General features: G+C 38.5%; 1 protein-coding gene across 7 annotated transcripts in view; it reads right to left on the bottom strand.

Moving 5' to 3' along the window:
* The window catches only part of Cblb (Cbl proto-oncogene B), a 186,031-nt gene that overhangs the window by 41,390 nt on the left and 128,747 nt on the right, over nucleotides 1-15,894 (bottom strand). For all 7 annotated transcript variants that reach the window (XM_006989990.4, XM_006989988.4, XM_042259418.2 and 4 more), the window contains exons 10-11: nucleotides 13,378-13,581; nucleotides 304-489 (exon numbers count right to left, since the gene is read on the bottom strand). In XM_006989990.4, coding sequence (XP_006990052.1) covers nucleotides 304-489; nucleotides 13,378-13,581 — 390 coding nt within the window. The remainder of the gene's footprint in view (nucleotides 1-303; nucleotides 490-13,377; nucleotides 13,582-15,894) is intronic.

Raw genomic sequence — 15,894 nt, 5'->3', positions numbered from 1 at the left:
ATTTGAGAACAGCATGCAAATTATTGTAATGTATATGATGACCTTTTAAATCCACTTTATAGAACACTAGACTTACACTGCTATTTATTTTAGCAAATCAGGGGCCTACAGACATGCTTGAGTAATTATGTAACTTTTATAGTAATTTTATAGTAACAAAGCAAGAGATATGACAGCAGGCTCACCATAAAATGAGAAACTTACCACAGTTATTTATAAACAATTAAAAGCCTAAGACATAGGTTGATGTTGCACATAAGGAGGCAAGAGCTGCCTTCAGTGTTGCTGATGGCGCTGACTCACCTTTGGGGAGCCTGTGGGACTGCCACAGGGTGATCGGACGATGCCTTTCTGAATGAGATCGAGGCGAGGAGGCACTGGCGGCAGGCTGAGGTGCGGGATCTGGAGAGGGTCTGGCTGAGGCTTTCTTCTCTGGGCAAGGGGTGAGGATCCTGGTGATGTGACTGGTGAGTTCTGCCTGTCAGTGCACTAGGAGACAAGCAGAGAGGCTTCTGGGTATCTGATGGTGCAGTGCTGGGCAAAGAGTACAAGGCTCTGTCCTTGCTGAGGTGGCAAGGATGGGGCAAGGCTGCACACTTGTCAGACCAGCTCGGGCGCGTTCAGGGTGGTATTGCCGTAGGCTGCACACTTGTCAGAATAAAAACCTGAGTAATAGGTCTGGAGATCTCAACGTGTCATTTGAGGGGAGGATTATGGAACGGACAGACTGAAAGTTTGTCCTCACACCTTGTAGGAAGGGCCTCTGAGAAAAGCACATTAGAATGCAGTGTAATCCAATGCAGGCAAATGGCTCTTTCTCCTATGAGGAGGTCAGTAACAAACAATGCAGAGGTGCATATACCTCTAGGTGACCTAGATGAGAAACTTTAGAAAACTATTTGCAAACAAAAATTCCTTATTCCATATGCTATGCTCTCACTACAACATGATGCTCCTGGAAAACGATGAAATCAGGTCAGCCTTAAATTAACTAGACATTAGACATTTAAAACACACATATTTAAACCAAGTATTTTTGTTGTTGTTTTTCTTAAGCTTCCATATGGAAAAGAAGTCCAGAAGCTAAATGCTTTTCTTTAAAAGCAGATAAGCAAATCTCAGAAGTCTATACTTGAGCCACAACAGGTAAAGATTCTATGCTGCCTGAAGTTCATCATCTGTGGGAGTCAGTACACAGGCTACATTTAGGGACCAGGAAATTAAATCCTCCCCCACTTTGCAAAGGCCTTAAAAAAATCAATGGAGGGTCCATTAGGTAAGTGTCCCAAAGACAGGACACCATTGTATGTAAGAGTCACCTGTACTCCTCTACGGAAAACTGCTATTCACAGGAGCCAAGATAGGAAATCAATGTGGGAAATACTATTCAAGGGTAATAAAGAATGCTTTATTGTCATCTGTGGTGAAATGCATGGACTGACCTGTAAGCTAAGACAGGCAGTAAAATACAGATGCTGTGCGTTCTCTACATGAACACGAAGAAAAGCTCACTCACAGGAGAGTAGAATAGTGGGCACTAGAGCGTACAAAGGGATAGATGATTGTTTGGTAATGGGTATGAAAATGTACCTCATAGCACGAGTATCCTACAGGACAGGACAGAAGATAGCTACTGTCAGAAATGTCACAGTAACTTAATGATACAGAGAGCTACGAGCTGTCAGCCAAAGAGATGTCAGAAACTGGTGAAAACACTTGGCCTAGACGGCTAGAAATTCATGTGCCCACCAATCTTGGAATACTGAGGAGAGTATGAAAGAATAGTGTGTTAATTAAAAATAAATAGGAAGAACAGGAAATTGGAATGGCACATCAGATAAGCTTGAGTATCTTCCTCCTATTGCTTATCTACAAAGTTACACCCCTGCCAATATAAAAAACTCAATAGAGCTTGATTAAAACATTCAAATAGCTTTAAATATTGAAAATAATTAGAGTCATATTACATGCAGATGTCAAACAGAAACACTTGGTGGACTATGTGCTCTTACTAACACTGATCAATACATAAACAAATTTGGAACTGATTTTTCTATGATTATTTTGTTTCCAAGGCAGATTCTAAAAGACAGAAATCCCTAACTATAATGTGCAAACTAGTTAAGGAGTTCTTGGTTAGAGTATGCACAATTGACAAGCTTTTTGTAATTAAAAATGTTTTACTGGATAAAGTATCAATCTCCACACAACTCTTCAAATTATCTGTTTATTTCATGCATTAACATTCCAATGAAAATAATAGACTTTCACTCGGTAAGCTTTGAATTTATCTCTACAAATGGCTATAGAAGTTGGCTATTTACTAAAAATGCAGTTTTGAGTCCATTCTACACTGGTTTGCAATAAATACACCAGGAGTATAATAGCCATTGTTAAATATCCTCCCAGAACACTGTCCGAAAGTTGCCTTTGACAGATGTCCTGGCATTTAATAATCATTGCCCTGCTGTGAAAACTTGTACTGAACTCATGGTTTGCCACTATAAAGTAGTAGGAACACTTCTATTAAGAAAGGATCATATGGTTTTTCCATCACAAAAGAAGTAACAGAACATATTGAGAAAGTCATTAATGTGTGTGGCACTAATATACAGAGTTTATTATGTAATATCCAAAATCATCCACACTAGGGAGAATGGACCATTCTTTCCAGTTTAGGGAACTGAGTAACATCATGTTTATCTTGATTTCAGGTCTATGTCACTTTTAGTATTGCCCTAGCCCTCAGAACTTTAGGATAACCCATTCATGTATTTCAGCTCCTTTCAGAATCCATGGGCCTTGATTTCTGTTTTCAGAATTACCACATCGGCATATGAGTCTAACAGTTTCTCCTAAGTTCATAAAGAAAGGCAGTCAATGAATACATCTACAAGCAGGGACTTAGGGACTTAGGGACTCTAGAAATGTCAGAAGCACACTGGATCGTTCCATGTGTATATACCTATCAAATCTTCCCTAGTCATTTCTCTGACAAAATTCCCGATGTGTTTTATAACTTAGGAGATAACGCTAGTGACCACCATGTAGGATCCACATTTGTGATTTTGACAGAACATCTCCACAGAACCAGTTAAAAAAGCAAAGCATTCAAAAGCCACTGCCCTCAGCTCAGCAATTGCTAATAATCATGGGGGCCCTCACCCTATTCAAGTTACTTTTCATTTATCCACATCTTCAAAGAATGACTTTAGAAGACCATGTCATAAGAGCTATTATTAGGGAAATGGTAAAACACCTGCTAAAGGAGCTTCCAGCCCAGGCAGGTTATTATAAAAATGGGGCAGGAGAAAGGCTTTCAATAACTAATGAGAGTTCTAACAATACATAGATAATCAAAGTCATCTTATGATACTTCTAGCAGAATCTTTACTTAATGAATTTCATATTTAACAAGGGTGATACTTGTATGGTAATAACAGTAATGAGAAAGACCCAGAGAGTCAATATTTTTCTCTAAATGCATAAGAATTAATGAACAGTGGTAAATTTTTTACCACATAGAATAGAATAAAATAGTCCAAGTATATTTTCTTTGCTTCCAACTATTATCTTGGTCTTTATTTACTGTATTCGTGAGCATAACAAAATTAAAAGTGTTTAAAATAGCCTGTGTAGAATATTATTCAGAAGTTATACACAACAGCAATGTTTACATTCACAATCTAACATTCACACATGATTTATAGTTTAAGCACAGATAGCTAATGTTCTCTATTTTGAATTATCTCTAGCACTGGCCCCTTTAAAGTAATAAACAAAAGGTCCTATGAGGCACTGGTGTAAAACCAATGCAGACACTTCCTCTTTCTCCACAGCCAAGCTCCCAGAAGCTTCAGCTAGCAGTAATTTGGAAGAAACTCAAAATGGGATAGAAATGTCCAGCAAACATTTCTTGGACTTCTTCCCAGGGGAAAACAGTGGGGGGCCCCTGCTGCCTCACTAAGAGATGGACAGTTAATCCACTTTGGAGCAAAGGTGAACTGGTGTCTTACTTACTTTTCTACTGCTATGTTAAAGCACCATGAGCTTATAAAATGAAGGTATTTAATTTGGGACTCCTGGTTTCAGAGGGTAGTAAGAGTCCATGACCATCATGGCATGGACCATGGCAGCAAGCAGGCAGGAAGGCACTGGGGCAGTAGCCAAGAGCGTACATCTTGAGACAAAAGCAAAAGTAAAGAAAAATGGAAAAGAGAGGAGAGGAGAGAAGAGAGGGGAGACAAGGAGAAATGAAGAAGAGAGGAGGGGAGGGGAAGGGAGAGGAGAGAGAGAGAGAGAGAGAGAGAGAGAGAGAGAGAGAGAGAGAGAGAGAGAGAGAGAGAATGGGGATACACATTATCTAATAAGGCCACACCTCCTAATCCTTCCCAAACAGTTCAACCAACTGAAGATCAAACATTTAAACATTTAAGCCTATGGGGGCCATTTTTTATTCAAACCACTACTGTTGGGGTAAAAACTGATGAACTGAGTAATTTGTTCAAAACCTTAGAAGGTGACAAGGACTTAAATAGTCCAAAAGAATCATCACCTGAAGCTGAGAAAGAATTGGCCTTGGTAGAAAAGAAAGTACAGGAAGGACATATGGATCGGTCGATCCAAAGCAGGATTGCATTTTGGTTATTTTAACCTCTAGGTATTCTCCTACAGGAATTTTAATGCAGAGGGAAGATATTATATTGGAATGGATATTTTTACCAAATAAACAGAGCAAAAAATTAAAAACTTATGTGGAAAAAAATCTCTGACTTGATTTTGAAAGGAAAATTGAAACTTCGTCAATTAGCAGGAATAGACGCAGCAGAAATTGTTGTACCTTTAACTAAGGAGGACATTGAAAAATTAAGAGCAGGAAGTGACCCTTGGCAAAGAGCTTGCAGTAATTTTTTGGGAGAGATTAACAACAAATATCCCAAAAGCGATAGAATTGATCTTATAAAGAGAGCTGATTGGATCTTGCCTCGAATTGTACGGAGAAAAGCCATATCTGGAGTTTGTACATTTTATACAGATGAAAACAAACGAGGAAAGGCAGGTTACAAATCAGAAAATTAAAGTAAAGTGGTTCAAAGTCCTTATAATTCAGTTCAAAAATCGGAATTGTATGCTATTCTGTTGGTATTAATGGATTTTTTTCAGAACCTCTCAACATAGTTATTGACTCTCAGTATGCTGAAAGAGTGGTATTTCATATTGAGACTGCAGAATTTATCCCTGATGATTCAGAATTAACTTCACTATTTATTCAATTACAAGATATAATCAGGAATAGGAATCATCCTTTATATATAACTCACATCTGATTCCATACTGGTCTGCCAGGCCCTCTAGCACAAGATGATGATGAGATTGATAAATTATTGATAGGAAATGTGCTGGAGGCTTCAGAATTTCATTTACATTTGGCATCCACGTGGCAAAAATTCATTAAAAACTGTTGGTGGTTACGGCTCAGCCGCAGCTAGAGTTTACAGGCCCCAGGTCTGGCTGGAGCTACCGTCTAGATGCATGCAGTCGAGTGCTGTAGCTACAAGCGGTTGGTTACCTGCAGCTGGAGCTGCTTGCAGCCAGATCGTCAACTCACGTGGTTGGTGTCAAAGGGAGTTCAGGCCCAAATCAGCTCAAGCCGGAGCACTGGCACATAGCTTTTTCTCTTCTTTTGGTAGTAGGCTCTCTCCCTCCCTCCCTCCCTCCCTCCCTCCCTCCCTCCCTCCCTCCCTCCCTCCCTCTCTCTCTCTCTCTCTCTCTCTCTCTCTGTCTCACTCAGGGGAAGGACAGCAGTGAGTGGTAATATAAGGTGGTCTTGGCTACTGCTCGATCTCTGGGCTTTTAACTCTTTAGGTGGCTCTGTGTTTCTTATTTAATAAGTCCATTTAGAATTACTTCTACACACTATAGTTAGTATCTGTGTTCTACTGGTAACTTCTGGAAATTTTCAGATACCACAAATTCAAAATAATAAAATGGAGGAAACAGGTTATAAAGTTATAAATGGAGAAACAGTTATGGTGATGGGTGACTTTACAGTCTAGCAGGGAAGTAGCCAACAAAATTGCCATCAGGGTCTACTTTAGTAATACAGAGTGTGTCACACATGCCTCTAACCCCAAGGGCATGTCTCTATTAAAGTAATAAACTCTGCTAAGCATGCAATGTGACACTGTTTCTCCTTGAGGCTGTCTCTAGTAGGAAGGTCATGAACCCCTGGCCTGTGAATAGCCACTATAATCATTAATTTCTTTGAAGTTTTACATTTTACCTTAATCATTTCTGTGAATTTCACAATCTGATGCAAGTATATGTGTGATTTTAATTTAAATTTGTGGTTCTTCTCTCTTCCTGCAATGCATCCTTAAATCCTGTCGCAAAATGTAAGTTTCTAGAAATAAGTTGTATTGAGTGCACTGGCTTTGTATGCCCTTTGGTTCACTCAGCTGCATAAGCAATTTTGAGAAGGCAGGGAAGGGTGACATATAATTCAGAAGTGGTTCCACAGAAATGGCTGAGAAGCATGAACACTCACTCTGGGCATTAAAGGAATGAAATTGAGTCAGTGAGAAAATGCTTTCAAATGAAACCCTTATTTCTCCCCATACCATGTAGAGCTTTACAAAGAACAAACAATTAATATTTTGTAATGGTTGTTCTTCTCCCTAATTTAAAGAATTCTTAATCTTTTAAATTTACTTCCAATACAGAAAATAGCATGCCATATGGGTACCTAAATTACTTAATTCTTAAATTAGTATTGAGGCTAACATTTGGCTTTGCATTTTCTCCGAGTCTTAAACATGAAACATGTTTTAGTAGTGAATCATTTTAATATTGTCATGTACTGAAGGAATAATGCAGTATTATTATGTAGGTGTTAAGATACTGAGTATAACCAATTTCTTATTGAATCAATATAGTTTCACCTTATATAGGGTGATAAATAGTAATATCTAATAAAATTTTTGTGGAAATCTCAAGATACTGATATTTAGTTCTCAGGACAGTAATATTCTAAGGAGTTTAATTTTCACTATATTAAAATAATATAGCAACTGATGCTTAGCATTTGCCATGCATCAGAACCATTCTCCTGATGTTTCTGGATTTAAGTCATTTAATCTTATCCTTAAGAACACATAACACAGGGAGAGCTAAAAAATGCAAGGCCCATAGACACTAAGCACACACTAGAAGAAGACATGAGCAGGATAACTCAGTATGATTCAGAGCAGCAGAGATAAGAGCAGTGTCACTAATGGTCATTCAGCACAAAACCTTACTCAAGGGTCTACCATGCAGTCAAAAACATCAGGAGTTCCTGAACAGTGATATTCTGTTAGTCCAGATAGACTCAAAGCTGATTATGAGAGTTCAAATGTTTGCTTTTCCTACTATGCTATATATTCAAATAATTCTTGAGCAATATGCAACAATGCTTGCCAGGTCACCTATAAGGTCATGTATCACATGATAGATGAGGTAGTGTTTCTTTTGTTTATGAATATGAAAAGTATACTGTTCTGCACAGAGAGCTTTAAGACAACTAAGCAATTAAGTGTCCAACATGGAACTCGTATCTGAAGATGGCCTATTATCATCCATAACTCTACCTGATGATTGTAGCAGGAGAGGTGGGACCATCTCATGGCTGGTGGACCATTGGCTAGTCCACTCAGTGCCAGCAGTTACCGCCCCCCACTTCTGTCACTACGGAAACCAAAATGTCTTTCTATATTTCTGAATGACTCAGGAAATGAAATTGCCTCTGATAAAGCCCTCTTTTGCCTCCTCGAGGTCTGTTTTCACTCTGATGTTCACTTCTGTAGCCAGTTCTATCATCATGGCTCCAGCATGGACTCTGGTCTAACTAAAACGCTTACGGGCTATGAGCTTCCGAATCTACTATGAAAACCCGGGAATGGGACACACAAAGCCTTTCCTGAGGATCAGGGAAATTATAAAACCTTTTCCACACTTTATCACCAGGAGGGAAGGCAGTCAGTAAATAACACATGGTTTTTAAGGGACACTGATTTTTAATTGATGAGGAAAACAGTAGGAAAATGTTTTCAAAGATTAAAGACATTCCTTTAACCTTTGTTCATAGCTATTTTTATCCTGCTCTAGTCACCTGCTTACTAATATTTTTTTTTATTTGTTATGGCATTAAGATTGAACCTAGGACCTAATACATGCTAGGCAAGTATTGAACCATATATTAGTATAAAAGCCGGGGGTTTCTGGTTTTTTGCTTTTTAGAAAATATAATGCTAATACCACAAGAATTAATTCAGCTTCAATCAGAAGCCGAGCCCATCAATTGCTTTATTTTACATTTAATTTCTTAATTCTTTTCCTAAGTTACTTTACATATTTGTTGAGTAATGTATTCCATTCAAGATTACTGCTAATACACTATTAAGAATTTGCTGATGTCTTTCTTAATATTAAGAAGATGTTTGAGCAGCAACAGACATCTCTTTGCTGTGATGACTGAGAAAGCTTCGATGTTCTCTTCCATTAAATATGGACTACTTGGGGCTCATCTCACACAGACCCAATTATCTAGGAAATCGGACAGCTCAGAAATTCAGGTAATGACACAGATTTGGGCAAAATCTAAAACACTTTCCAGTTAAATGATAAAATACCTTCCATCCAATAAGGCAAGTAACTCATTGTCTTACAGAATTGTGGGTTCTCTCTGCTTATTGGAAACATCATCATTACTAAATATGCTTAACTTATTAACGAATGCCAAGGAAACAATCTGTATGCCATGACTTATAAATATCAGTTGTTGGAAATCTCTGTGATAATTGGAAAATACAATCGGCTCAGTTCTCTATGCAGTGATGGAAGAATTATCAATTTAATGAAGGCAACAAGCTTAAGACAGACAAGAACAATTGTACAATATGGTCATCAATGAGTTCATGAAAGGAGAAAAAGATGAGCAACTGAAATGGAACAGGAAAAAATTGAATCATTCTGCTGGCAAATGATTGACAGTCACTCTTGAGTTGGAAAAATAAGACACTTTAAAAATGAATGAATAGACACTGAGACAATGAAGATTATAAAACAGAGGAAGAACATGCATGAAGAATGGCTTTGTGTCAAAGATCTCAATCTTCGTTCAGAACCTTTTCTCTAACTCATCACTGCATAAGACCTTATTAAAATCTGGCCTTTCATGCAATATATTTATTCTTTAAATAAAGTGGAGATTAAAGAGAGACATCTGATCAGGAAACTGCCCTCGGAGAGCAGGTGCACATGCATTTCCTGGGTTTCTTTAAATAGCTACTGAGTATGTCTGGGTGACAGGAACAGTAAGTGTGATTTGGTCTTAGGAATTTACAGTCCTCTATAATAACTTAGCACAATGATTGTATCAAAACGTATAAACAGAGCAATATGAATATGATTTTAAAGTAATATTTTCCCAATTATTCATACAGAATTTATGCTTATATTCGTACTAAAATTTAGGATGCATTGAAAGTTAAGTGGCAGAGGTTGGTGAAATAATATATAAGTCTGCTTAACTTACTAGCAGCAGATTAGTAACATAAGAAACATTTAATTAAATCATGACATCAAATTAAAACCAAATAACTGTAATTTAATTACATTTCTAAAATATCTAACTGCCATCAAAGTGCGGAACAATGAAGGCCAGAGACTTATCACGGGACAGAAGCCAGGAATGCCGGAGAACATCCTTCTCTTGGTGGGGCTAACAACAGAAGAGAGGATTACTCTGAAAACCTCTCATTTTCCCGACAGACACCTCCCAAAGTAGCAGAGGGAGCAAATCCAGAAAGGCCAGAGAGGGTGGAAGGCAGCAGGCCTGTTCCTCCCCTGTACATTTCATTCTCAGTTTGTGTTACGGGAGCCGCTGTGAGAAGAGGCCTCAGCTTCACATTCATTCAGGTAGAATGAACTGATAGAGGCAAATGTTTTCCCCTTCTCTAAGTGGCAAGGTACACAAAGTTCGAAAGAGAATTATTCTGGGAGCCAAATCCCCAATCCCCATGTGGAACACTGAAAGAAAACCCATTCAGCCTGGAAAAGTGAAATGCCTTTCTCCAAGCTAGAAACCTTTACCACAGAGGTCATATGAACTTCGAAAGCTGTTGCATGTTTCTCAAATACTTTTCTGCTATTTCAGGTTACCCAGGCATTCAATAAACATTCTTTAAATGCACCCTGCACCCTATACCTGGGGCAACATGCTTTCTTAAAGGGCCAGGTAAGAAATACTTTAGATCTTGCAGATCAAGAGATAGAAATCAACAGAATTATATAAGCGATCCATTATCACCAAAATACAGTTCACTTGATATACAACATTGTCACTTCAAGGGAAAAAGTGTCGTCAATCAATGAAGACAATGTTATAAGCATATACCACTTTATTCCCAATGTCACTTTGCATCTGTCTTCTCGTTTTTGAATGAGTCTTACATAGGACCTGAGATATGGCCAGACTAGCACAACAGTGAGCTCGCATTCAGATATTCAGATGTCCTCTGGATGAGGGCAAGCATCATCTCTGGTGTGCTAGTGTAGCTCTTTTTACATGCACAGGATGCAATGATTTCTACTAATTCAGATTGGGAAATGTGTCACAAGGCATTCAGCACACAGCATTTTTTTTTTTTTTTTTTTTTTTTTTTTTTTTGAGACAGGGTTTCTCTGTGTAGTTTTGGTGCCTGTCCTGGATCTCACTCAGTAGACCAGGCTGGCCTCGAACTCACAGAGAGCCACCTAGCTCTGCCTCCAGAGTGCTGGGATTAAAGGCCTGTGCCACCACCACCTAGCTAGCAATCCTAAATACGATTAACAGGGTCAGTATACCAAGCATTTGTGGTTTCTGTGACTTGACACTATGTTACTGTCTGAAATCTAAGATCTCATTTGATCATTTCAACAGTTAATGGGAGGAAACGCTGTTGCTGTCCTGCTTTACAGGAGGAAGCCAACATCAGCAGGAGTGGAAGGAATCAGCTGAAGGAAGTCCCAGTTCTAGCCTGTAACAGAACTGGTATGTCACCTCTTCTTCAAGGCAGAATTTTAGCTGGCTGGGGACTCAAGTCATACTTGTCTCTAAGACTTCTTTCTTCCTTATTCAACCTTTAGAGTTACTGAGGGATAACAACTTTCTCTTGGATCAAAGAGATCATGTAATTAAAAAATATTCTCAACAGCTGTTATCACTGAAAGATGAAACATACAGTAGTTTCTGAGTTAGCTTATGAAACCTATGTAAATCAAACAGTGTGAAGAACCAACACCATCATCCCAGCCCAAGGTTGAATCGGAGAGTAGTAAAATTGGGGATATCAACATAACTTCACATACAAAATCTTTCATATAAAAATGATAAGGGGGCCGGGCGTTAGTGGCGCACGCCTTTAATCCCAGCACTCGGGAGGCAGAGCCAGTTGGATCTCTGTGAGTTCGAGGCCAGCCTGGGCTACCAAGTGAGCTCCAGGAAAGGCGCAAAGCTACACCGAGAAACCCTGTCTCGAAAAAACAACAACAAAAAAAAATGATAAGGGGATGTCTGAAGTCAGCATGGAACTCTGGGACAAAGAAAATGCAAGAATTTTCTTTCAGCGAAGTTTGATACAGCCTTGAAGTAGCTGTAAAAATGGCCTCTCCTGTAGTCTGCACCAATTATTTTCCTACTCTAGCAATAGGTGCACAGTGTAAACAATGGGAAGTGGCCATCATGATCGCCACCCACCTCAGTGGCAAATGGTTCTCCTCAGGGCTACCTTGGAAAGCTCGGAGGCCAACCTGAACTCCAGAGGGATGAGCACTGTGGTTGATTAGTTATGTCTGCATGAGCCAGGAGGCAGACAGTTCACTCCTCTACAGATGCTCCCACAGCAATTAATCCCACTGTGACTTCCACAGCGTAAAACTTCTCAATCTAATCTGAATTTCATGTGCATGGCTACACCACAACAAGTACCCTGATATCTAGGGATGTATCTCCCAGTCCTGATTTCTAAATTATTCAAGCAGCACGCTGATTCTTTTGTGAAGTAAACACCAGTGGGCAGTAGCATCCACTCTCAGTTCCTAAGGCCAGTTTTCTAAATTAACAAGCAAACCTCAAATTACAATATTCTCACAGAGATGAATTTATATGAATTCTTATAAATTGAACACCAGGATGTCATTTCTGTTAAGAAAATAAATCTACTCAACACTTCTAGACTCAACAGAAATGTTAATCAAGTGCATCTTACCATTTGCAAATAAAATAACTTCCTTTCTTCAATTTTTCTTCACATCTATTCATCTCATTATTGGATGTTTAATTCTATACAAATGTTCTCATCTGCCTCACATGAGTTTTAAAACCAGGTGGGTTACCTTAATAGATGATTCTGCTTGAGCTACTGTTTTATGAGTTGGTCAATATTGCTTATAGTTTTTAAAATTATTTCTTTTATTTTTTAGCTAATATAATCACATAATCCCTAGCTTTCTTCCCTCCAAACCTGTCCATAGTACTCCCTCCTGCTCTCTTTCAAATTCATGGCCTTTGTTCTCACTAATTGTTGTGAGATGCATATATGCATATACATATATTTCTAAATATAACATACTCCGTCTGCATAATGTTACTTGTATGCATGCTTTCAGGGCTGACCATTTGGTACAGGATAATCAAGTGGTGTGCTCTATCCTGGGAAGAACTATGTCTCCCACTGCCAGCATTTCTTAGCCAAACAGAGAGACAAGGAGGAAAAAAGCAGAGTCCGGGAAGACACTGAGTACTGCTGGGGAGCAAGATGTAATGAAACACAGGTAACGCCATGAAGTCATGTGGCAAAACATAGATAAATAGAAATGGGTTAATTTAAGATGAAAGAGCTAGCTAGCAAAAAGCCTGAGCCATAGACCAAACAGTTTGTAATTAATATTAACCCTCTGAGTGATTATTTTATCAGCTGCTGCAGGCCAGACTGGTCACAGGAAAACTTCCAGCTACACTCTGGCTCCTACAATCTTTCTGTCCTCTTCCCACATTGTTCCCTAAGCCTGAAATGCAGGACTATTTTGTGGATATATCCAATAGGATTGGGCTGCACAACTCTGTATTTGCTTGGTTGTGGTTTTCTGCAGTGGTCTCTATCTGTTGCAAAGAGACACTTCCTTGATGAGGTATGAGGATTACACTTTTTTTTTTTAAATGGGAAACTGCTTGTATTTTAACCTTAGTTTTGAATCAAGAATGCTTTCTTAGCCAAACACATGATCACATAGACTACTTGAGACTGATTTATTAGTCCTCTCACAGCATGCAAGCTACATTCATGAATTCTGGTTTACCTTTCGAACACTCGCCAGCCTGTTCATCATCAAGGACTCCTCTCGATCATCATCATCATCCAAGTCAAGCATGGGGATGCTGAAAGGGTCAATGATGCTGCAGCACCTGGACCCTTCATCTCTGGGATCAAAGGGATCCACGATGATGGGCTCAGTTCCTTTTATCTCACAGCGACAGAAGGGGCAGCCTTGGCCATCGGACTCCTAAACAAAGAAAACAAGCTCATTGATTCAAAACAATCCAGGGGACTCTCAAGATTGCACATCTATAAAATGTTTCACAAGTTTGTGGGTCATGGGTGGAGACAAGATGTCTTGAAGAAGCAGTTGAGTAAAAAAAGATTGTAAGACAACAAAATATATGATGAGGCTCGGCATTAAATTTACAAAGAGCAAAATTCCTTTCAAAGAAGCTTAACTTAATTTTCACAAGTATGCATCTTTAATTCTAATGTAGAAGGCTTTATAGTCCTCAGATACTGAAAAATGAATTACATCCCTCTTCAAAACAATGCCAATTAAATATTCTATAAAAAGAACATGTTGGCAAAATTAAAAATGATTAAAGCAATAATAAATAGTAATGAAAGCGACCTACTTGAAGTCTACTTTGGAAAAGTTCTTGTGCATATTAACTGTGGGTAAATATTTCTGCTTAAACTGACTAGGGTTTGCTAAATCTTGATTACTAAGGGATGAGAAGGGAAAATATTACTGAGAAGTAACCATTTGTGCTGAAAGCCTTATGGTCTATATCTTACACATCCCCTAAAAGGATCATGCATTGAAGGCTCAGTTGCTAGTCTAAGGTGTCACCTCTGTGACGGGAGGCCTCGTGCAAGGGTGGTGAGGCGTACTCAAGTGTGTCCATGAAGGCGTTATTAGGACACTTTCTTCTTCCAATCTTTCGCTCTGCTTTTTAGATGCTATGAAGTGAAGAGCTTTACTCCATCACATGCTTGATCACCAGCCCAATGCAACAATGTCAACCAACCAGAGCCTGAAACCTTGGAAGCCATGAGCCAAAGGACATTCTCATTCCTAAAGTTGATTTATCTCAGAGAGTTCTGACTCATGGGTGGGAAGCTGACCGTGTGCATATGGAATATAACATTGTAAGATATGAAGCACCTCCCAATCCAGCTTTCAAATTATAGGCTACAAAATATTTGTTCAAATACTTTTGGGCTAGAAATGTCTTGATTGGTGATCACTAGAGGTTTTGTTTGGCCTTCCACATTCATGTCCCTAACTAAGCTCTAACAGCATAAAATATTCACAGTTGGGAGCAGACAGAATGATATGGTCTCTCATCTGCCTTCTAGAAACAGGAGGTAAAAGACATTCACCACTATGGCATTTTTGTATTATACACTTAATTTAGTACTACATTTTAAAATGTCAAAAATCAAAAGAAAAAAAAAACAGTTTAAGGGACAAACAGGACAAATTAGCATCATTTTTTGCAGGCAGATACACAGAAATCATCCTGTACTTAACTCAGACCTATTGTTTTTATCACCTTGGCCTATGGGAAGTTGAATCACCTGACTTCAACAATGTGGCTTCAGAAGCACTGCAAAAAATTCTCTTCCTCTCCTCTTACTAGACAGATTTCAGATGTCTACTCTGAAGCAGATACTACTGGCCTATAGTTTCCTTTAATTTCTCTTGGATTAACAAACTAAATGCCTTCTTTGCAAAGTATAATATCAAAAAGAAAAAAATGCAAATTGGATGGCTTAATGAAAAGAAGCTGCAACATCCCCTTATTCATATGCTTTTACACAACTTTTAAAAACTTGGAATAGTAAATAATTAGATATATGAATGAGTAAACTCCAACACACATCAAATAGAGAGAGGGAGTGAGGGAGTGAAGGATGGAAGTATGGAGGGAGAGGGAGAGAGAGAATGCACATACCAGCATGTTCAGAACTGATGAACTTAAATGTTCTGTGACCCATAATTTCACACATGATAAAAACAAGATTGAATTCTTCCATTTTGGATAATCTCCTTACTTTGATATTTTTAACACCGAGAAACTTTAAAGAAATATAAACCTTCCTAGTACGATTTGAAGAAAAGAACTTTAAGTTAAGGGAACAGTCAATACTTTATCTGGATGAAGTTTTACTGTGAAGGTTAAAATCTGTACTGTGTGTCTGTACTGGTGCATCTGTATAGATCTACATTATATTGAGTCATTTAAGAAAGCTAGCTCTTCATGTGAAGTGGAAAGAGCACTCACATTCTCTGTAACAAGAATGCATGACAAATGAATGGAAAGCAGATTCTGAGCCCTATGTGGACATTTCATTCATTACACAATTTAAACATTATTATAGCAAAATAAAATTAAAATGTAGAGTGTAATGAATACATGTATGCACGGCCCAGCTTGACGAACAATTAATTTATGCCTAATATATTTCCTCTGTGCCTTTACATCTTCCACTTGTCAATTATTTTGAAGCATAGTCTACACATTATATAACTTGAACCACATATGTC

This window comes from Peromyscus maniculatus, chromosome 12 (assembly GCF_049852395.1).
Source record: "Peromyscus maniculatus bairdii isolate BWxNUB_F1_BW_parent chromosome 12, HU_Pman_BW_mat_3.1, whole genome shotgun sequence".
NCBI classification, from domain to species: Eukaryota; Metazoa; Chordata; class Mammalia; order Rodentia; family Cricetidae; genus Peromyscus; species Peromyscus maniculatus.
The sequence above is the reverse complement of the archived record's forward strand: the minus strand, read 5'-3'. Positions and strand labels throughout refer to the sequence as shown.